Consider the following 22,662-nt stretch of genomic DNA (forward strand, 5'->3'; position numbering starts at 1 on the left):
AGAGATCATCTTTGTACATTTAACTGGATTAGTTTAATGTAGGTAAGGAGCAGTCTGCATACATATATTCATTAACACAGCTGAAGACAGTGAAGTTACTGAAATGAAACATTATGGACATCTAAAAGAAATCCCTCTCTTAACTGTTTTTGAAAGGGTTTTCCAGGCTGCTGGCTAAGTCAGTGCAGAAAAGATAATTGTGTAAGTTCTTCTGGTATTCAACAAGGACACAATAACTTCTTCCTCACAATGCTTATACATTAAACCAGCTAAGAAAATAGTTGTGGAGAAGGAGCAATGCTGCTGCTCTTCATCACTTTGGTTACAGGTAGACTATGAATGCAGTGACTCTCTATTCAACTATCCTCCATATAAAACTAGATTACAAGGCAGATAGAAATAGAAAGCAGAAACTCTATTGCAAAAAACTATTGTCCTTATTTCTTAAAAACTTCCATAGCAACTTTATGCACAATTCTGCCTGAAAACTTCTGTCAACTGTACTGTAAGGACTTCTTGGAATAATGAGCTGTTCCTACACGGGTTACTGGCTGACCTTAGCACACAAAAGCTTTGAGTCACCCCAGCCCAGTATGCTCATCCAAACACCAGAAGTTTTTCTTAGCTACAGGCACTGCAAGGTTACTTGTGTAGTTTTCCATTAAAAACAGCACTGTGGGCTTAGGACAAAGATGAAGAATATTGTCCTCATGGGCCACAGTTCCAGGTACCCACCTTCACTAACGTTGGCCCAGGCTTTGCTGCAGATACAGTGGTTGTGGTCAGGGTGGTTGCAGCAGTGGAACGAGTCACGTGCTGTTCAACTGCAGAGGGAGTTTTGAGGAATTCAGGAACTGGAGAGGTTAAAGGTGGATACTAGTATTAAAAAAATATAAGGAAAAAGAGAAACATTAAAAACATCAACTGCCTGAGTAACTGGAAAAAAACGTGAAAAAGTTAAGACAATTTACTATCACATCAAATATACAAAATCTTTTTCAGAGGAATGGTGAAAACAGAACTCCTGTACATGTGTATAAGTATTCTGTAAGGGAACATTTTGGCACACTTCAAATATAGCAAATAAAATAAAATGGTTTCTCAAGATAGGAAAACACTGCTTTATTACTATGAAATTGAGGCCTTCAGTATTTTTTTCTGTGGAGTTAGATTTTTGTGTATACAAGGAGAATCTTACCACCCAAACAAGTACTGTCAGAAAAGCGGCTTTCATAAAGGTCAAACTTCAACACAGGTAATCAAACTTCTTGTTTCAGAATGATCACCCAGCAGGACAGCAGATGTATTTTCACCTTTCCTACTCCTATTTTCACAGAACCCCACCTCTGATTGTGCCAGGAGGTACATTTCTTTTTTATCATATGCCAGCAGAAGTGTAAACCCAAACTTCGCACATCTAAAATTTGTCATACCAATTTTTATTGTGCTGAAATTGGTTTGTGATTTTAAGTCTTAAAGAGACCTTATGATTTCCTTCTGTGGTGAGTATCCCTCTGATGGAATCTACACTCTACATAAACAGATCTCGGTCCTTGTGTTCCTAGATACACAAAAGAAATTTTTACTCTTTTCTCACAAACAGATTTTTCATTCTCTGATTATCTTTACCTGTTACAGGTAACTCTGTTAATGGTTTTCATTAGTCTTTCTGGGATATAAGTAACTGAAAATGTACAGGATATTCATGTATTCTTGATATATATTTACATATATAGAGTCCTTACAGTGGCATTACCACTTTTACTGGAATGATCTCTTCTGACAAACTTGCAATTTTACAGAGGATGTCCACAGTAGCTCTGACTCCACTGCTGAACACTGCACCCCAGCTCTCTTCCTCCCCAGTTTTATCTTGAGTCAGAAGTCCCCAGGTTTCCACATTTCTTTGTCATGGGAAGGAGACATTGTATATTTTTCTTTCCAATAATTATTCATTCTATTGGAATTACATTTATCTTTTAAAAGCCAAATCAACTGGTTCTTTTTGCATTATAACAATCCAACTGTGTGCTGACTATGCCTTCCTACTTTTGTTAGGTGACCCATTCTTACGTCAAGGTTGTTAATGGTAACATGAAACCAGAATGTCCCAAATCAACTCCCACAGAGCACTGGTTCCAGCTTCCTTTCAGCCCAGGACTTCCCTCTTTCTGTCTCATTTCTGGTAATCTCCATCTTCATTTTCCTAGTGTTTAATATCATCCAGTAATAAATCCAGCCAGATTACATCAGTTGCATTTCCATTGTTGAAGAAAGCAATTAGATCACCTAGTACAATATTCCTTTTATAAAAGCCCCTTTTTTATATTCCTACCAGTAAACATCCTTTTTCTTACAAATTAATTCCAAGACTTGCATTCTAATTAAGTGTGACAGGTACTTCTTTCTGTTTCACTTCTTCCTGTACCTTTCCCATATTCTTCTATGAGATTGTACCACAAAGGACTTAACCTGGTACACATTTTGCACCTCTATGTCCTGCTTCTTTTTTATTTCTGGGATAGCAGTTCCCAAGCTGCCAGTCTGCATGCAAAGCTCTCCAACTTCTGCTTACAATTAATTTGTAATAAATTTCCATTTTATCTTCGTGGTTCATTTAGAAATCCCACTGCGTTCCCAGCCATCAGCTGCCAAGAGGAAACATTGCTGCCTTCCCACAATCCAGCAAAACTGAATAGGTTTGATCCCTCTGTCTTGCAGCCACACAGAGGAACAGCTCCTGATGACTGCTTTACTAAATAGCAGATTTACCATGCTCTCCCTAGTCACTGTAACACTGCACATGCCCATCCTGGGCTCCTGTCAGTTTATGGTGGCAGGCTAAAGATACAAAGGCCTCTATTTTATATCCAAGTTTCAGAGTGTTTGCTCTGGAAAGCATCTGATATCTCCACAGTGTCTGTTATTTGCTTGCACAAGAATTGGGAGGGGACACTAGAGGGACTTAGCCTTCAAGAAAGGATTTTGGATGCTGTATTCCAACATATTGCATCCCTATGGCAATCCAGTTTAAAAGGTTTATTTAAGTTACAGCAGCAAAACTTTAAAATGGTCTTAGTTTGTCTTAGAATCAAACTGTCAAGTACCATATTACCATCAAGCACAGAGGAATTAAAATGACCTCTCGATTTTCACTGATTCTTAACTAAACACCATTTTAAATGTTTGCTACTTCACTTATTCATTGCATAGTCGTGTACTGTTCTGATCCTTCTTGAACCCAAACAACTTGACTTCAAACGTCCTATTTAGTAACCCATTATAGGCTAGGAAAACAAATTCATGATGACAGCACAGCAAAACTCTTAAAAATGGGAAAGTTAGTATATTTTTTAAAAAGCCTAAACAAAACCAAAACAACAAAAAAAAGCACCACCAAACCCCCAAATTATCTCTTATCACATTGTGTGAAAATCATGGTGCAAAACATTTTCCTCTTGCCAGAGAGTAAATTATTTTTCCTTACACTACTCATTATCCTAACCTACACAAAAAGCTTTTTACAGACTTCCCAATTTTTCCTGCAAGTGTTAGACGAGGCAATGAACCACAGACATCATTTACTTTATATACTTTTAAATTCAGAAAATTAGATTTAACAGGTCTTGACTTCTTAACTTGATTACTTCATAAACTAGTAATTACTTAATTTGAACAGATCGCTATTTCCAAATAATATGAGTTTTCTGCTAGATGCCAACAAGAATCTAGCAGGTCACTAAGCTACAGAGAATATATTAAGAAAACAGTTATTCTGTGCCATCAAGCAAAGTTCTTCGGCTGTTTTGAAGATAACTGTTTAACATTTACTGAATTGTGAATACCCCATTTTGATCTGTTTGGAGTATGACTAAAATGCCTAATCCTTACCAGATGCAAGTACACTGGGTTAAAGTAAGTTTTAGGTCATCAGTCAACAAGAGCTGAGGGTTCTCAAAATTATGTTACATCCTCTGTAGTCTGGAAATGTGCGGAGGAGGAAGCCTTGAAAAGAACTCTGGCTGCACTCGCTTTATTCAAAACATTCTTCGTATTTTTTTGTTGTAATAAAATTTAAAATTTATCAGAGGAAATTAAAAGAATAAAGGAGCCATTCCCAGACACATCTCCTGTAGAAACCTGCTGCGCTGCTATTCTTTAATTCAAAAGGAACAACAAGGGGAGCATCTGGTTTTTTCTGCAGAAGAGCAACTTTCTCATTTTAGATGTGTGTACAGAAGTGTCTGTAATGTGATACGAAATCTGTAAGCAAAGGTTTGAATTTCTATCTGAAGCGCTTTTTCAATCAAGCTCAAGTGCCTTTTTGTTTCTGCAGTCACATATCTCTCTTATGCTTCCTACTTGGAAAGCTTTTGGCATGTAGTGCTTTGAGTATTTTTATTTAACTCTCTATTAGGAACCTAATTCCTTACTCAGGAATCTAATTTCATGTGGTTTGTTTTCAATTTATTCAACACAAATTATATTCTCTCAATGTGGATGTGCTGTACTTTGTGTCCAGCATTGTTACTGAATATGAACTTTGCAATACTTTTTCTATCTACTGTGGTAATAAGAAAACCAAGGAAAGCAATACCAGATCTTGAACCACTCAGATGTCAAGTGTCCATGGTCATAAAGGCAATATAGTCTTTGTAGCATTAACAAGAGCTATCTCTTTTTTACTTATTTAACAGTTGAATTTTAAATTACTTTCTGCAGTAAGGAGCAAATCCACAGCTCTCAAAATCCTCACACCTCTAAATGCTCTGCTATAAAGATAACATTTTATCTGCCATGACACAATTACTTTTCTTTCTTTGTAAGTACCTTAAGAAAATACTAAAAACCTCATAGAAAAGTCACTGTAACTGTTATTTTGATTTCTTATTAGGGAGTATTTTAAAACTATAGGAAAGAATATTTAAATTATGTGGGAAACCATTTTTTTATGGACTTTTCTGAAGATAATGGAGCTGACGTCAACTGTTGTTTCAGCTAAGTTTAATTCTAAGTGAGTTCAAGACCTTGCCCAGAAGGAAGACAGACATTAAGTAATCAATAACAGCTGGAGCAAACCATGGCTGTGACCTTTTAAACAACTTCTGGGAAAGCTACAGATCTTCTATGGGCCATAATGAATTTCAGGGAATTTATGGCTTCACTGCTGCCTATGGGAATTTCATCACTGCCACCAGCTAAGCCAGGGTTCTAATCCATGCACTCCCAATCAGAAAAGTGAGTCCCAGATATTCCTTTGTAGCAGCAGAGGTATTCACTCCATGTGAAACCATGCCCCATTTCTACAATGTCAGACCAAAAACCATACTGTGAAGATTTAAACATTAAAAAAGTGTACCTGTGTTGATGTAGCAGCATTTGGGGTTATAGGTGAGGGTGAGTCACTTGTTTTTGGCTCACCAGGGGAAGCTGCTGAACCCTGGGATTCTTGGCTAGCTGGTTGATCTGGTGATAAAGCATCACTGCTGTCTTCATCAAATGAGAAATCATCCAAAGCTTGAGGGTAATTCTCTTGTCCAACTGCTAAAATGTTTGCATAGAAAGAAATAATGTTTCAAACAAACAAATTCCAAACAAATAGAATTTAGACATTAATGGCAGAATTAGCTAATTGCTGGAAAATGATCAGTTTTCAGCAGTCTAAACATATGGTATTTATTGAGTTTTTAATATAGAGTCATATTAAATCATAATATTCATATGTTCATATATATTCATAATATTCATATATTCAAGGTACGTTCAATAAAAATGTATAAAAGGTATATTCAACAGATGTGGAGTGCACACAGACACCTAAGACAGGCTGAGGTATGGCCACAGATGTTTGATTACTCTGTAATGATTTTTATTAAAAACAAGTATTATCAAAGTTTCATATAAAAATAGGATTACTTTATCTAAATCATAACAAAGTTTAGGTCTCAGAAGCTGAAATAGTAAGTAGTAATAAACCTAGCATATGTTATCTTCTCGTGAACTTAAGCTGAAGAGTTAAATTATTTATTTTCCACAATGCCATGTCGATCACAAATAGAAGCTGACTTCTACTTGCCTATAATGGCTTCTTTAACGCTGGAGTCTACAGGAAGAATATTTTTTTCTACCAGTTCCATAGGGCCAGGTCTCTGAGCAATCTTCTCATTCAGATCATCTGCCAACCGAGCTCTCTTCAGTTTCATCTGAGTGGCCTGTAGTGAAGGCTCTGCAAAGGTCTCTAAAAGGATTTATTGATTTAAACATTCTGTTCCAATTGTTCCCCAATTTCATGACAAACAACAACTTTGTCTTGTCTTTGCAATAACCATTCCTCTCATATCAAAAGCAGTCAAGTATAACAGGTAACAGGGTAACAGTCACATTTATTAAAGGTCCCTCAGGGCCAAAAGAGAGCACAAAGCTGTCAGGTCATTTCAGGGCATGAGTAGAAACTGACGCAATAGAAATACTCCATGTACATATCCCATAATATAATTATGAGTATAGATTAAGAACAATATGCAATAGCAAGCAAATGCACTGCTGAGAATACCTTCACTGCCACGGATTTATCTATTACTATACACATTTAGAATACAGACTACCACAGACACTGTAGAAGTACAGGAATATAGGAATAAACCTTGAGAAATAATTCCCATCCAAGTGTAATTCAGTGACACAACTGAGAGCACAACCAAGTCCCTGTGTGAGCAGCCCCGACAGCGCGGAGCCGGCACGTACCTTCCAGGATGTGCATTCTGACCAGCTCCGAGCGGTCCGGCCTGCTCCGGATCTTGTGCTTCAAGAAATTTTCAGTCTTAAAAGAAAGGAGAAAACACCATTAACTACTGTTCACTTAAAAACTCAAAGCAGTTTGACAAAACACCTGTGTCCAATCAATGAATAGCTGCAGTTTCATTCAGATAGGTGGGTAGCACTGTCAGAACACAGGCAGTAGAGGGATTCCTCTTGCTTTGTTCTGTTCTCCTAGCAGTTAAGCAGGGCTGATGGATTTCCAGCTTCCCCAAACAAGATGGGAATGTTTCTGGATTTGATGCCACACCACCACATCATCACAATAGTATAGATTTGCTATAGAAAAACTGCACAAGCATAATTTCCCCACATATCCAATCCTTAACTGGAGGTAGCTACGTGTTAACCCCCCATAAGTTTAATCCCCCCCACAGATTTGACACACATATTTTATTTTAATGAATTCTCCCAAAATAAAAGCATACACTATTACGGTAATGGTAAGAATTTTTCCATGTACTCAGAGAATTTAGTATCAAAAAAAAACTGACTCTCCATTTCCAGATGTTAATCACAAGTTTACACAAAGTGGTTTACCCTGGCTCGCTCCAGGCTCTTTATCTGCTCATGGAATGCAGCTGGACTTTTCAAAGCTGTGAAGGGAGAGTAAGAGTTAAACTGACAGGAAGTGATTTTCAAAAGAAATATGCTAACCAGAATGTGTGTATGGGTGTTTAACACCACCTCAGAGTTGGGTTTGCATCTGACCAGGCTTACATTTGATTCGTGCTAGTTGTATCCACCTATATTTAGCAGAGATGAGCAATACTCCTATATAGAATAACTGGAATATTTTATTTTAACAGATTATTACCATGAAATGGTTAACTTTTTTGCTATGTACGAAGGTGTTTGTTTATTTATCAAAACTGTCCCAGAGTGGAAATTTTATGAGGTAAGGTCTAGAATGCCAAAATGCCAACTTAATTTTCTGGCTGTCCATACCTCATACTTGCTGTTATTACAGAGAATTGGACCTTCCCTTAAGAACTATGTGTTGATTTAAAAACAAAATAGAAATATGTAGAGACCTTAAATGTTCATCTTAGAAAACAGAATGATGGTTAGCTGCTAAATAACCAAAAAGAGTAAAAAAAACCACAGTTCACCTAGAAATAGTATAAACTGTAGAGTGCTCCACTTCACTATTGTCCACTTACAGATTCTCCATGTTTTCTGTGCACCCCTCATTTGTCAACCTATGTCATTCTACTCTTTAAAAACTGCTGGTTTTATTATTAATGTCCACTCATTTAAGTAATTCAGTTTATTTAGTAAATTAGTAATAATTATTTAAATAGAGAAAATAAAAGTAAAATCAGACTACGTCTACAAATCCTTGTACTTTCATCACAATGGCTATTTTAACTGAAACATGATGTGAGCACGATGAATTTACTACCCACTTGCTTAGGTTATCAAAAGGATCCCACAAATCTTTTCAAATGCTAAGTTATTTTTAATGATCTCACAGGAATGCTTCTCTTCATTATTTTATATATTCAATTAATAATTCATAATTAACACTATAGAAATACAAATTACTAGAAGTAAGTCTTACGTGGCATGATGCCCTGGTCCACCAGCTGTTCTCGTGTCCGTCTCTGTTGCAGCCTCAGCTGAAGTACTGCCAAAAGAAAACATTCATTCCTGTGTAAGCACAGCCTCCTCATAAAGTGCAAAACCCCCATTCCAAAGACACCAAGTACTGCAATCTTAGAAATACTTTTTGCTGTGTATTCAGACCTGACAGTAACCCCCCAAGAGCCATCCCAGGAACAGCTGCTGTTAGAACAGTTCCCTGGGACTACTTCCATCCCCACTTTCATTGGAGTTTGCTGCTTCTCAATCTCATCTGATGCCAGGACTGTATTTCCCAAGTGCATCCATTTTTCCTATCAGCCAGGCCTCAGGAGGAGTGTTGTGCTTACATCAAGAAAACAGTGAGGTAAAAAGAGTTCATTTAAACCATAAACTGGAGCCCCTAATGACTACAGAGCCCTACTGTGTGTCCTAAGCCAATCTTACATGACTGCACTGTGCTGAAATAGAAATGATGTTTGCAGAGCATTTTAGAAGAAAAGCTCCCTGTGTCTTGTTGATTGTTTCTTCTTAAGGGTGTTTTTTTTGTATGAAGCCTGATTGTACATTTAAATAAACCTTGCTGAAACACAAGAAACTGAGATAAGTGGGATTTTATTTGCCTTATTTAAAAACAACAAAAAAGTGTTACAATCAGGAACACACCTCATTCTCTCTAAATAACAGAATATGTTGGTTTTTTTGGTTGAGATATGTGTTACCATAATTATTTAAAGGACAAAATAAATCAAATACTGTCAAATGTGGAAAAACCATTTATAAAGCTCCAGAGATAACTTCTCACATTTCATTACATTTAATAAAAAGTTTCTTCTTGTTCCTGTGTGAGTAACCAATGTGACATATACTAAATACTACACCAGAAACCACAAAACCTGGGGGAAGATGTAGACATAAAAGTTTTATACTTTCAAAGACTGTGATTTTCTGTTGCAAGGGGGAAATAAAAGAGGAAAGAAAAAAAAGAGCTCTTTCTTTCTTTCTTTCTCCTAGTCCTCCACTCCCCTTGTTTCTGTATCAATTCATCATAGTGCTTCATTATCTCTGACACATATAGCCACTACCCCAAAGTGAAATTTCATCTTCTGAACAAGGGACAGTCAAGAGACAGAATATATTAAAGGTGTAATATTTACATGCTGAAATTCAGACTTGAGAGGTTATTATGGGTGTATGATTACAGTATGCTGTTCCTATTGTATTTCACAAGGAAGCAAAACAAGCTAATGCATTGTCCAAAACATCAAAATGAATGTAATTTCTAAAAAATTAAGCTAAGGACAAAGTTCATTGTTTCCAGAATTTAAAAGGAACCAGCTTATTTCCTGTTCTGCAGTACAGGAAGGATATTCCTCTGGCTAAAGCATTAAGACCGGGAATAGCAAGTCCTGAAAACAAGGACATTATTTTCTTGTCTCACACAAACATTGAGAGTTCAGATACAAACATTTCAGGACTGTGGCACAGCAGATCTGTTCAGACTTCACAATATTGTGACACAAGAAACACAGAGGACAGAGACGTGAGAATGATAAAGAACAACACTAAAATGTAAACTGATGAAAAGTCATTTTATTTAAAAGGTATTGAGTTCCTCTGGAAACTTGAAAATACCTGCTTTAAGTAGGGCATTGTATTTTCCAGTTAATCTTGACTGTGAGAAGTCAACAGAAGAATAACTTCATAATAGTTTGTTTTTGTGTTTCTTAATTTCCTGTGGTGCCAGGAAAGCCAAGACCTCTTCTTAAGGTATCTCTCACCAATAGGTGCAAACTTGTACTGCCTGGAATCCTGCATCAGTTCTAGTGTGCATTAAAAAAATTACTTCAAGCACACAGTGATGTTAAGCTTTTAACCCTGGGGTACATCACAAGCCCAAGGCATGGAGAAACTCACTGACTGCAATGGTGTTTACAGGAAAGTTGAAGAACTCTGATATGCTCTTGGTTTGGGGCTCCTTGCTTACAATTAGTAAGTTAAGAAAGCTCAGAGTCAGCCTTAAAACTGTATGTTCAATCCTTCTAAAAATCTTAAATAAATTTTACCCATCCAAATGATGTGAAAGACGATTTATAAACAGGATGGCAAGACTACTGTATTCTAATGTTTTTAGTTCTGAGTAGATTAAAACTTGTCTTTCTTCTGTTCTTTGCTTAAACTATGCTTTCTTTTACATCACTAGGAGACTGTGACAAGGCTAGAAAATCATGTCCTGCTCTGGGAAGGAATCTCATCTGTGCTAACAGCTCTACTTGGTCCAAATTCACACTACACTTAAATTTGGTTTTCTTGGAACACGAAGCAAATGACAGATGTGCATTCCAAATCTTTACCTAGTTACAGGTCAGTTTTAAACACATGCCTCTTTATTTCAGGCCCAAGGTCTTCAAGCAAAATGATCTGTTCCAACATCAGTGATGCCCACAGTAGAATTGATATATGCCAGACAAAGTAAATAAACCAGAATTAGTATTTCTTTGTCAGTCCCATCACCTGAAACACAGTGGGTCAACAAGTGAATGCTGGCAATATCACAGCAAGTGCAGGAATGTTAATAATGCCATGACTCATATACCAACATATCATAGGCAGGTAATATAATAAGAAATAACACATTTATGGTGATATCCCAGATTTCTAATATGTTTTTATTCAGACTTTCTTTTTCACTAAGCTTTCTCAAAAAGCTCATTGTAGGTGTAGCTGGTTCAGCTGTAACTACCTGAGCATTGCTAGGGTTATGCTTTCAATATTAGTAATCACAAATGGGAAAGAACATTATTATTGAATATATTATACTGAACATTATTTCTAAATATAAATGATGGTAAGCCCTGCTGTGTAGTTTAGGAATGTTTCTATGATTTGTGGCTTCAATTATGGTCAGATATTTGGCTTAAGCTTTGTAGGAAGACTTAAAACTGAGCCATATCCTAAACAATGCACAGTGTAACAAGAGAATATGCAGTGGACTAGAGCAAAAGGGAGAGAAAAACAGTAAGAATGTACCTGCACATAAACTTTATGTGCTCACGTGTGAAGCTTTAGCATTTTTTAAGAAAAACATGTAACAAACCATTCTTGTCTCTCATAACATTACTTGTCTGCCCATCATCTCTTCATCTACACTGGGCATTACAAAGCACTAAGAAAGGATTTTGAAGTTGTCCCATCTGTATCTGGACAAGATATAAGAACAGTGAGAAAATGAGATATAGAAGATACAGAACATGTAGTTATTCACTCACTAAATAAATACCATGAACTTATATATTACATAATAAGGAAAGGACAGCCAGTAGCACGACTAATAAGAAAGCACTGCAAGGGAGAATGCTAAAGAAGAGATGACTCATAGTTAGAAAGATAATAACTGAAGAGTTTGACTTGAACAGAGCAAGGAGGTTAAACAGAAACCAAGCTGGATGAAAACCAGATGTTTGCTTTTGCAATCAGCTCCAAAACTAGGGTTAAAAAAGTGTTTCATATCTATACTTTTAAAAAAGAAAAATATTGAACAGTTGAATGCATTATTAAAGAAAATAAAATTTTCAAAGAGGAAGCAATTGCGAATAAAAACCCTAAATGTATTATTTTTTAAACTTGGAAAGCTAAAAAGGTTTTGCCATTTCAAAGCAAATGCATCAGGAAAAAAGCCAATATTGACATCTCTATGAAAGAGATATAAGAATCTAGAGAATCTAAAATACTTTCAGCCCCTACAGTGTCACAAAGTAAAAAGCAGAGCTGTTTCTAATGAAGAATGCCTGTCTGTGAGTCTGTGAGCATGACTTCACATAGAGCACACCTGGGTTACAGGTGAGGCTGTCAGAGCAGGTGGTCACACCTCAGTCAGGAGTGACCCTTCCATTGTCTCTGCAGTTACAGACAGATGTGTATCTTTACACTGGAGGGGAACCTGCAGTGGGTATGGAGGAACAGAACAGGAATAAGGTCTGTGAAAAGCTCAGAGAGAAATGGGGACTCACAAGAAGCAGCTCAAAGAACAGCCAGCCCGACAGGAGGATGGGAGCCATGGAAACTAAATCACATGTTTTCAATAAGGAAAATATAATGAAATTATCTTCAGACACAAGGATGAGCCATCTGAGAATTGCACTTATGGCAAAGAATTGCTCATTTACTTCTGTGAGAAACTATCTAGAACAGAATGCAGGTTGGTTTGAATCTAATGTAATTAAAGCTAATACAGACCTTGCTTATCATATGTATGGAAATCCATAGAGCAAGAGATTTCTAGAAGAGTCAGTAACACACAAAGTGGTAAATCTAGTAAAGCTGGATAATATAAGAGGACACAGCCTAAAAAAAACCCAACCTAAAAAAAAGTAAATCAAAAAAACAAAATCAAAAAGTTAAAAAAAAATTTGAAGCATTACCCAAATAAAACACATGTTAGATATATCTATATAGATAGATAGACAGACAGACAGACAGACAGACAGACAGATAGATAGATAGATAGATAGATAGATGGATCAGGGTTTGGATTTGTTTTCCTTCTTTTGTTTTTCCCCCTCCCCTTTATTTTAAAGAATCATTCACAGACATGCCATCATGGAATGTGGGGAAGGGAGAATTTGAAAGACAGGAGGTGGAGGTATTACAAAGCAAAGTTCCCCTTGGAATGGTATTCACTCAAATACTGTGTTTTACAGATGGTTCTTATCAAGGTAAATCCATTCAGCTTGTTGCCATATAGTTTACCTTTCACTCTTACACTTTTAAAATCAGGCATTTACCTACATAACATCTAAAATCATAAGTGATCTCAAAAATGAAGACACAAAATTAGCAAATATTTACATATGTTGATAAATGATTAATGTTGTAAATACTATTCTTCCTATTTAAAGTACAAGTGCAGAAAGGCAATGTTAACACCGCTGAGCAAATGTAGTTGCTAAAGGACAGTACAAATATTTTGCACTTCACATTATCTGGCAGGAGTCCTCCTTCACACTACTGCAACTCTAAAAATTGTCTGTGAACTGCTTCTGAATAAAAGCCATGCAGAGAGGTCAGTCAAATTCCAGCTTTGACTGAGGGAGAAGGGAGGGTATTCTTTTTTGTTTTCAACTAAGCATACAATTTTAACACTTGAACACCAGGTGGAGAGATTTCAAAATTTCCATGTGTTTTCTCAAGTCAATAAGATGATCATTAAAGCTTGGATATCTTATTTAATACTTACTGACAAAACAAAACAGCATAATCCCTCCTCACAGTAAGAACATCTGGTTATCTGACTCTCAGAGTCAGCAGAAGTCTTGTGACTGCACTGGAGGTAGAGTTTTTTGCCAGCACAAAAGCTGAGTGCCAGAGGCTGGTGCTCCCACTCTTCCAGCTCCTTCTAGTGCTAGCACACCAGGGAATCAACACTTCTCTGAGCCAGGGAATGGAGATGATGGTGCAGAAAGGGGAGCTCATCTGTTAACCAATGCACTTGGCTAAGTGGAAGTGTATTTCTGTAAAGCAGTAACTTTTATAAAGCCAATGCCCTCTTCTCACACTGGGAGTCCTGCTCAGGTTCACACACACTGTGCCCCAAAGGGGCAGAGACTGAGGATAACCAGAACCAGCAGCTCCTCAATCTCCTGCTGAAGCACTCTGAGGGGGTGAGAGCAGAAGTGCCACAAACAGGCACTTGAGGAGACACAGCACGTTCTGTATCAACCTTGGAAAGGCAGCAAACAGAGCAGTCTGGGCACATCTTATTGCTGGGAGTGGCAGGAGTGAAATAAAGTGTATTATTAAATCACCTACAACAAACAGCTTTTATCAGAGCTGAGCAAGTGACTCCTGTTACGAATCTGTAATGTGTATCCTATAGAAAGTAGTACTACATAATTACAAGCACTGGAATGTAAAGATGCCAAAAATAAATTGATAGTTGTCCTGCAGGAACAATGCTATCTACACTGATTGACAAGCTTTCACCACTGCTTCTTGCCTTGAAAAAAGCCAGAACAATACTGTGCACAGTTCCAGCACTAATAATTCCACATCTAACATAGTTCATTACATAGCCTATTAGTTTAAGATCAAAATTTAATCTTTTTATAGAAGATACTATGAAACAGCAAATAGTTGTTGCCATTTCCCAATTACACAGCTGAAACAAACACTTCACCGTGGACAAGGGTTCCAGCAGACACCACACAGTCCTTTCAAATGGCAGCAAGTAGAAAAACAACACATCAAGATTTTTTTTAGTGTTCTGTATGTAATCATCTCATTATTCTCTCGAAGTTAAAATCCAATAGCTATTACCTATTTAAACCCTTAAAACTGCAAGTAAAAATGAGAAAATGTAATGTCCAACATTCCTGCATACCCCCTTGGAAATTTCCGAGAGCAGCAGAAACTCCAGAGCAGGCTGCTAGGCTGGCTGCCATGGAAACAGACAGTGCTGGAAACACGGCAGTTTCCTTTAAATGAAAAGCTGTTACACTGAAAACCTCCATTTCTCTCTGCCAGCAGCCAACAGCTTTTCTGCAGCCGCTGCCCCTTGAAGGCTGAGGCCGAAGCACAGAGGGCAGAGGCTGCGGCGGCACCGGGCGCAGAACCGGAGCAGCTGTACCTCAGCTGCAGTGTGTCACCAGCACGGGACAGTGAATTCCAGAGCACAGAATTCCATCAGGCACAGGTGAACTCTGGAGTGAGCCGAGCATCAGCTGTGTCCTGGAACTGTGGCCCAGCCTCACAGGGCAGCAGTTCGAGAAGTGCAGAACCTGAGCACCGAGTGCTCTCTGTGCACCCTGCATTGTTACCCTGCGCCCCAAACCCCGGCTGCTCGCATCCAGAAATTCACATTTTCTAAACACTGTAACTTTATGCTAGGTTAATCCTCCAGAGATAGGTTTTGCTTTCTCCTGAGCTGAGATTGTTCCTCCCTCAACTCTATGATGAGGTACTCTACTCTATTTATTAAAAAATGGTTCATTTTTCCCACTAATATTTGTTCTGTGAATAAAAAAATAAAAACCAATAGAAAGTGTACTTTGATAGTAAGTAAAATAAAGAGTGAGTGATATGCAAGGTACATAATTCAGGAAAGTTATGGAATATGGTAGTTTGCACATTCCACCAGCATAAAGTCAGAAATTTGTTAATAAATATAATGTTCACTTCATTTTTATGGCATGTCAGAGAAAGAGAGGAGGGAAAACCATGAAAATAGCTCCCTTTAATTTGTTGGAAATGATTCTAAGTAAGTTGCACAGAATTTTAAATATAGAATGCATTTAAAATTGTGGTACTCATTCCCCATCAACCTGAAGATGGTAATACAGCATGTTAAATACTCTCACTTTTAAAACAAAAGTAATTCATCACCAATTCATCTTGTAAAAAATATCAGACATCATCTAACCATGGGTAAATGCCTTCAAAACTTCCATGTATGCCAGGATATAATTTTATAAAGGCACTACTTTACTTAGTTTAACTTGCTTTTGTTAAAAAAAACCCTCACTTGTTATATAATTTTAATGTCCTTTTTTCCATTGTTGTATAAGCGATTTTTCTGCTAAGAGTATTTCCAAAATAATTAAGAAAAGTTGAAGCAGCTCTTTTCCATATTAATTTTAAGCAATTATTCAGTCATACTTCCATTTCAGCTTAGAAATGTACTCTGTAAGTATAAAGTATGTGAGAGGAGACTACTGAGGGCAATTTCAGATAATCTCTCCAGAATTCTGGAGGGAAGCTCTGCAGGACCTCCAAATCTCTTAAATGATACCACTGTGATTTAAAGCTTTTGTCTGTAGCCAGTGCTGATGCTCAGGTAAGTGCTCCCAGCAGTAACAGCATCCATTGAAAGCAGAAAATGAAAACCTAGATGACAAAGAGAGCTGCATGTAAGCTCAACATTTCAAACAAACATATGAACTATATCATTAGCTGAGAGGCTTAAATGACTGGGATATAGGACCTGTATTGTATCCTATTGCTATGGAACATGTTGCTTAGAAACAAGCCAGAACATACACAAGCCTCCAAACAAATTAGTGGGGTGTCTGCTGGGATGAATATAGATATAGATATAGATATAGATATGTAAAAAGTAAAATCTATACTTTTCATGATTCTGTTTACATCTTTAAAATGAGAAAAATCATGACCATCTTGGGTGAGAAGTCTCAAACTAAAGCTTCTATTTCCATTTTCTGTAAAATTGCATAACTTAAGTATATTAACAATAACATTTTCTAAATCTGCAAGAATTACTCTTGTAATAGTGCAGACCTCTGATTTTCTAAAAAATAATCTGCATTTCCTCAAATACAACTATTAGCCAAAAAGTGTACTGGCAAGGGACTCATGAAATTTGAGTTTAAATTCTACATGTATTACAACTTCCTATGCAATAATTTGGAATGTATTACATTGAATGATGACAGATGATTTCCAGCCAAGCCCCCTCCATTGTCCATGCTATTCCAGGCACAGCAAACAAAATACACACCCAAGCAGATTCTCCAACTCAGGAGACCACGCATTAATTCAAAACAGAAGAAGGTGGATTTTGTCACTGAGCTGCCTGAGTGCAAACGGGGATGTGAGCAAAGGTACTGAGTCAACTCTGCTACAGACAGCTCCAGACTCTGCAGATGCTCAGTGGGTGAGTCCAGCTGATCACAGGGATGGGGAAGTTGCTGCATTAGGGAGGACCCTGCACTAGAGGCTGAGGCTCACACACGTTGCGTTGGATGTGACAGGAGATAAGAGTCTCCCAGCAGAGCAGCAAAGCAGACGGTGGTTTCAGAGTGTGGTTTCATAACTCAATATGACCTAACACAGAATTACCGATGAAAAGCCAACAGTCTGTGCCTCCCTCCAAGCCCAGCTGCTTCTGCTGCTTTCACTCTGGCAGAGATGCCCCCTGTCAGGTCTGTACTCTGGCCTGGCAGCACCATGAAATAAATTCTCTTCAGCAATACCTGGTCACTGATCCCACTCACTGTGGACTGTGTAACTCCTAATGCCAACACGAGACAGAGGCTGGCAGTAAGCAGGGCAGGGCTGGATGGGAATACACCTGGCTCTTGGCAGCAGCAGTCTTAATCCTAACCTTTTATAAAAACTTCACAAAATCTTACAGTTGCCATAGCCTTTTTAAAAGCTCTTGGTTAGCCACTCTCATCTTCTAATTGTATACACATTACATACAAAATCAAATTAGTACATTGTAGTCTTGGTTAACTGAAGTAGTTAAGTATGTGTTTATTATAATGGTATTACAATATATTTATTATTCATTGAAGTGCTACACTGAAGAAGAAAATTCTGTGGAGTAAGTGCTGATTAACAACATCCATCTATCTCACTGACATGGTGCTTATGGCAGAGTTTAGCACAGCCCTGAAGGATCAATACATGGAATTTACAGTGCTTCCTTTATTAACAAAGGAATAACACTTTTTTCGCCAGTATTTTTCTCATTAGCTATGTCTCAAGAAACATACCTGATAGACTACCACTGATAAGGGGTCATAAAAACACCTCTAAACACCAGACAACACGACTCAGAGCTTTTTCTTTATAAAAAACCTCAACAAACCAAGAGCAGAATCTTTATCATGCCAGGGCAGGAGAGCAGAAGAGGTCAAGAGTATCAATACTCAACATACTAGCAATAGCAGGAAGTCTGTTGAATAAACAGTTCTCATGCAAGATGGATTTGATTGCAAGGGATGAGGGGAAGAAATCCCTCCTGACTACACCTGGTAATCTGTTACTCAAGCAGCACAAAGACAATTCCAGTGCACACCTGAGAAATCCACTCATTCCACCCTGTATCCTGTTTCCAGCACTTGTCAAGTCTCCAGTTCCCCAGAAACCAGTAAATTTAAAATGCAAAACAAATCCCGGAAAGAAATTATGTTTCAAGGTGGAAACAAATTTTCCTTCCTGGCTAGTTTTTTTATTTAGAGTAGCCTGTAGGCAAATGGTAACTTTGAAACTCAGATTATCATATGAACAAATATGGGGCAAACAAACTGGGATCCAACCTCCTTTTAAATCCCACCTATGCACCAGACTGATCTGCTTCACCATTTAATACTGTATCTTCAAGAGTTCTGCATGATCATACAGCTCATCCATCTTTATATTGAAACAATTTAGGGTATAAAACAAGACTTCCTCAGCTCTCTCCAGTGCTGTCAGAAGCCTTTCAATCTGCAGTCCAGATATTTTCCCAGTTCCTAATACATGCACTGTTTGATAACACTGAATCTTCCTTAGTAACTGTATGCACATTTAAGGTCTTTCACTTAAATTTTCCCAATGTTTTGGTTGCTTACTTGACAGTGCTACAAGACGCTGCAGGAGGTACAGTCAATGGTACAGGAATTTCTGAAAAAGCTGTTTAGTTAGCACTCTGTGGTTGACCTCAGAGAAAGAAAATATCTTTGTTCCTTGCTCATACAAAAGGTAATTTTGATCAGACAGATAAAACTAAGAATTGTTTTCACAAAAAAGGCGACATGCAACAATAGTATCTGAGCTGTTTACAAGAAAGTAGGGTAACTACGAGGATTTCCTCCCATGCTACAGGATGCTATAATGTGTATCAATAGCCTAGACAAAGAACAAAATTCAGCTTTGCAATCTAAACTGCTAATGTCCTTAATATTAATTTGCTGAAGACAGTGTTAGGGTTTTTGTTTCCACCAAAAATCTCTTTCCATATAAAGAAATACTAACTAAAAAAAGAATTGCACCTCACAGCTCTCTTAAGGTACTCATTGCTGAAATAAGCACTGTACTATCTCAGGATTTTTAGATTTATCAAACCTGTGCAAAATACCCCCAACAGCAGCTTAAGAAACAAAGGCACATTTTGAATTGCTGGATCTCTACATACCTCCTCTGAGTTTGCTAATACAATTACATTTTTAATTTTTGCAGGTTTTACAAATCATATATCATATTTTTAAGTATTTTTGTGTCCTAATGAAGAAACGTTTGAGAATTCGCATGGCAAAACCAGCCACATTGTTTTAAGGAAAAAGAAAGGAGGAGAAAAGAGGAGGGCAAAAAAAAGAAAGAATAGCACAAGTTAATTTAGAAGATACTGTTTTGTAAAATAAGTTGTCTTTACAATTTATGTTTTTAACAAAGTAAAATATGTTACCTGTAGCATTATTTAAACAGGATTAAACTAACAACTGCAACTGAATTTTTAAAAATCTATGAAATATCTGAACTACATATTTCATAACATTATAAACTGGAAACATGAAGCTCTGTTTTAGTCTCTCCAGACATAAATCAAGCAGATTTGGAGTGTTTTCAATAATTTATTGTATATACTACAAGAAAGAAAATGATTGTTTTTCTAAGCTTTAGAAGGAGGAAAGGCTGGAAGAGGAGATCTTGTAGTCAATCAACTTCTCAAGATGAGGTTCATTATTTTAATCATTACATTGCCAAACTTGTGAGAGATAAAAGGATAAGCAATATTCACTGGGGAAAGTGAAAATGGAGAACAGGTACTAAAACACAGAAAAGGAAGCAAAGATAGTGATTATGGAAAATAATTATATCTTCTTTTATGCACTGAATAATTTAAGCTCTAAAATATTCATGAATTTAGACTGGCAGAATGTCCCATAATTGCAGGGTTTTTGCTACTCTGACAGACCATCATTACTGTAATGTACATTCTTTCATCCACTTTCTCCATAACTGACATGCTTGAGGAGGCCTGAAGATAATCATTACTGTGATTACTCATTAGCCCACCTACACTACCCACCGTGCTGGGTTTTGCCATGTTTTTCTGCCCTTTATTTCTTGGTAGCTTACCCCAGATAGGTTCTGTTTCCTACAGCACTTCCCACTCCTCTGACCCTCTGAACCTCCTCACTCCCTTCCCTCGCTGCTGTTCCCGGAGTCTCAGCAGCAGCAGGGTTTGAACCCGGCCTCTTCTGAGTTGTGAGACAAAACCACTCTGAGCATGAGGCCACTGCTGGCCCTTTCTTTTAGTCGCTGTCAGTACTTTTTAGTCAGTACTTTCCTGCCACAAAGGAAACAGATCTGTTCTGCTCTCAGCCACATGCAGCAACACTCAACCTCTTATTACCTTTCTAATCAACAACAGACCTTTGGTATCAGTACGTTGCATAAAAATCAGTGTTTTCTCTAGCTCTAACTTAAAGCAAAGTAATGGGGTTTTTAAACTAACCTGTCAGGTACTGAATTTAGTACTGGATATGGGTTATCTTTTTGCCATTTTAAACATTATTAAGGTCCAAATTTATAAAACAAATGAACAAAACCCTCAAACAAACCCAGCATTTAAATTCTGAGAAAGGCAGGATTTCATGTAGAACTCTTGCCACCACACCAAGGGAGAAATCTCTGAATCGCCAGACAATCCAGAGATACTGGTGGAAAAACCAAGGCAGAGTTCTGTAAAAGGAAAAGCAGGAATTTTGTCTACTACAAATACAGTTTGTGTCCTATTGATTAAGAAGCTGGAGTTGAGCCCAGAGCTGCAAGAGCCTGGTGTGTTAACTCCTACCAGTGTCAGGCTGCTCTGGGCAGGGCTGGCAGCCGACCTCCAGGTCTCTGCCTTCTCCTCCTTCACCCAGGGCAGCTGGAAGAATCCTGCCCATCAGAGTAAGACAATCTCCGTCTCAGCAGCATTATTGCCTCAACCTAACAAAGATTACTTTAAATGAATCGCCTATAGTTCTATTTGTCAGCTTTAAATGATGTTGCAAATATTCTCTGATGATTGCTGTTTTAGAAACTAATGCCTGTGCATTTTATCAGTTTAATGCCAGTCGAAATACAATCATGTAAAAAGATGTAATGTGGTTTGAAAAGCACATGTCTCAAAACCAGAATCAAATCTGATTTAACATATGAGGGGAGAAGGGAATTCCAAAGAAAGAAAAGAGCTGAGAAAAAGCTGTTGAAAATGAGGTAGCAATATGTCCAATATTAAAGGTTTGTGAGGTTTTATTTTGACATGCCATATTTAATGATGTTTATTCCATTATATTTATTTCAGTAGTGACATTTTGAAGTACTTTGTGCAATATTTACAGGGCAATTTCAGAGTCCTTCACTAATTCAGCTGTAAATGATACTTTGAAGACTACTTCATCGCTCATTTTTCTTCATACTACAATTCCTATCAAGTTATCATCATTATTTTACTAGTCTCAGGTAAAATTTAAATTCAGTTTTTAGAGGTTTATGTTTCAGGTTTTTTTCAGAGGGAAAACCATACCTTATTTAATGTATAAAAACTCTTTCTGACCTACAGCATTACATCAGACATGCCGGTGAACTGAAAGTGCCCAGGACTTCTGCATTCTCTGTCCCCCATGCAGCAAGTGACTGACCTTCCTTGAGACTTTTCTGGCTGTTCACCTCAAGGCATTCCTTCTCCTTCAGTGGCTTAAGATCCCCTGCAGGTAAGATCTCGGAAAAGCCCTGCTGCTGTTTCTTGGAGCTATCGATCATGGTGGGAATCCTTTAGAATGGCAACATCCAGCACCGAAAAAACGCAGGCCGCAATGGGCAGCGGTGCAGCGCGGTCCGCACGGGGCCCGGCGCGGAGTCCTACGGCAGCAGCCCCGGCGCCGCCGCGCCGCCCATGGCGCTGCCCCTCGCCTCGCCTCAGCCCGCTCCGGCCGGCTCTGTTCAGCCGGCTCTGTTCAGCCGGCTCGGTTCAGCTCGGCTCGGTTCGGTTCAGCCGGCTCGGCTCAGTTTAGCCCGGCTCGGCTCAGCTCAGCCCGCTCCGAGCCCGCAGCGCGCTCCCACGGCGGGCACCGAGCATGTGAAGCACAACTCGCAATCCCCGCCTCTCTGCCCAGCCAGACACTCCCCCTGTGCCTTCAGCTACGCTCGCTTCCTCTGCACATTGGTGTTTCAGTATGCAGCTCGGTGGTCAATCATCTGACAAAGAATGAGTCAAGCGGTTAAAAATAAATCCAGCAGTTGCTGGAGCAGCATTCGCTGATACCTAAGACAAACGGCTGCTGAGGGCTCTCTCCCTTTCCCCCCTTCCTTCTCCCTGCCCCCACTCCTCGGAACACTGCTGCAGGCAGCAGAAATACTTCATCTTTGCCTGACCGGCACATTCATTACTCATTAAGTTTCACCAGTAAACAAAGCTGCACAGTGGCATTTGAAAATGTTATGTTAAAGAACCTTCCCACCCACCCAAACCCTAGGTCTGGTTCCAGAGACATT

General features: G+C 38.3%; 1 protein-coding gene across 4 annotated transcripts in view; it reads right to left on the bottom strand.

The window, feature by feature from the left end:
• MRTFB (myocardin related transcription factor B) overlaps positions 1-22,662 on the bottom strand; it is a 67,907-nt gene that overhangs the window by 18,639 nt on the left and 26,606 nt on the right. For 3 of the 4 annotated variants that reach the window (XM_058850066.1, XM_058850069.1, XM_058850065.1), the window contains exons 4-9: positions 8,381-8,446; positions 7,357-7,412; positions 6,745-6,820; positions 6,077-6,238; positions 5,360-5,544; positions 736-876 (exon numbers count right to left, since the gene is read on the bottom strand). In XM_058850066.1, the coding sequence (XP_058706049.1) occupies positions 736-876; positions 5,360-5,544; positions 6,077-6,238; positions 6,745-6,820; positions 7,357-7,412; positions 8,381-8,446 (686 nt within the window). Of the gene's footprint in view, positions 1-735; positions 877-5,359; positions 5,545-6,076; positions 6,239-6,744; positions 6,821-7,356; positions 7,413-8,380; positions 8,447-21,809; positions 22,086-22,662 lie in introns of those variants that run through there. The other variant, XM_058850067.1, reaches the window with a different exon arrangement.

This window comes from Poecile atricapillus, chromosome 14 (genome assembly GCF_030490865.1).
Source record: "Poecile atricapillus isolate bPoeAtr1 chromosome 14, bPoeAtr1.hap1, whole genome shotgun sequence".
In the NCBI taxonomy this organism is placed as follows: domain Eukaryota; kingdom Metazoa; phylum Chordata; class Aves; order Passeriformes; family Paridae; genus Poecile; species Poecile atricapillus.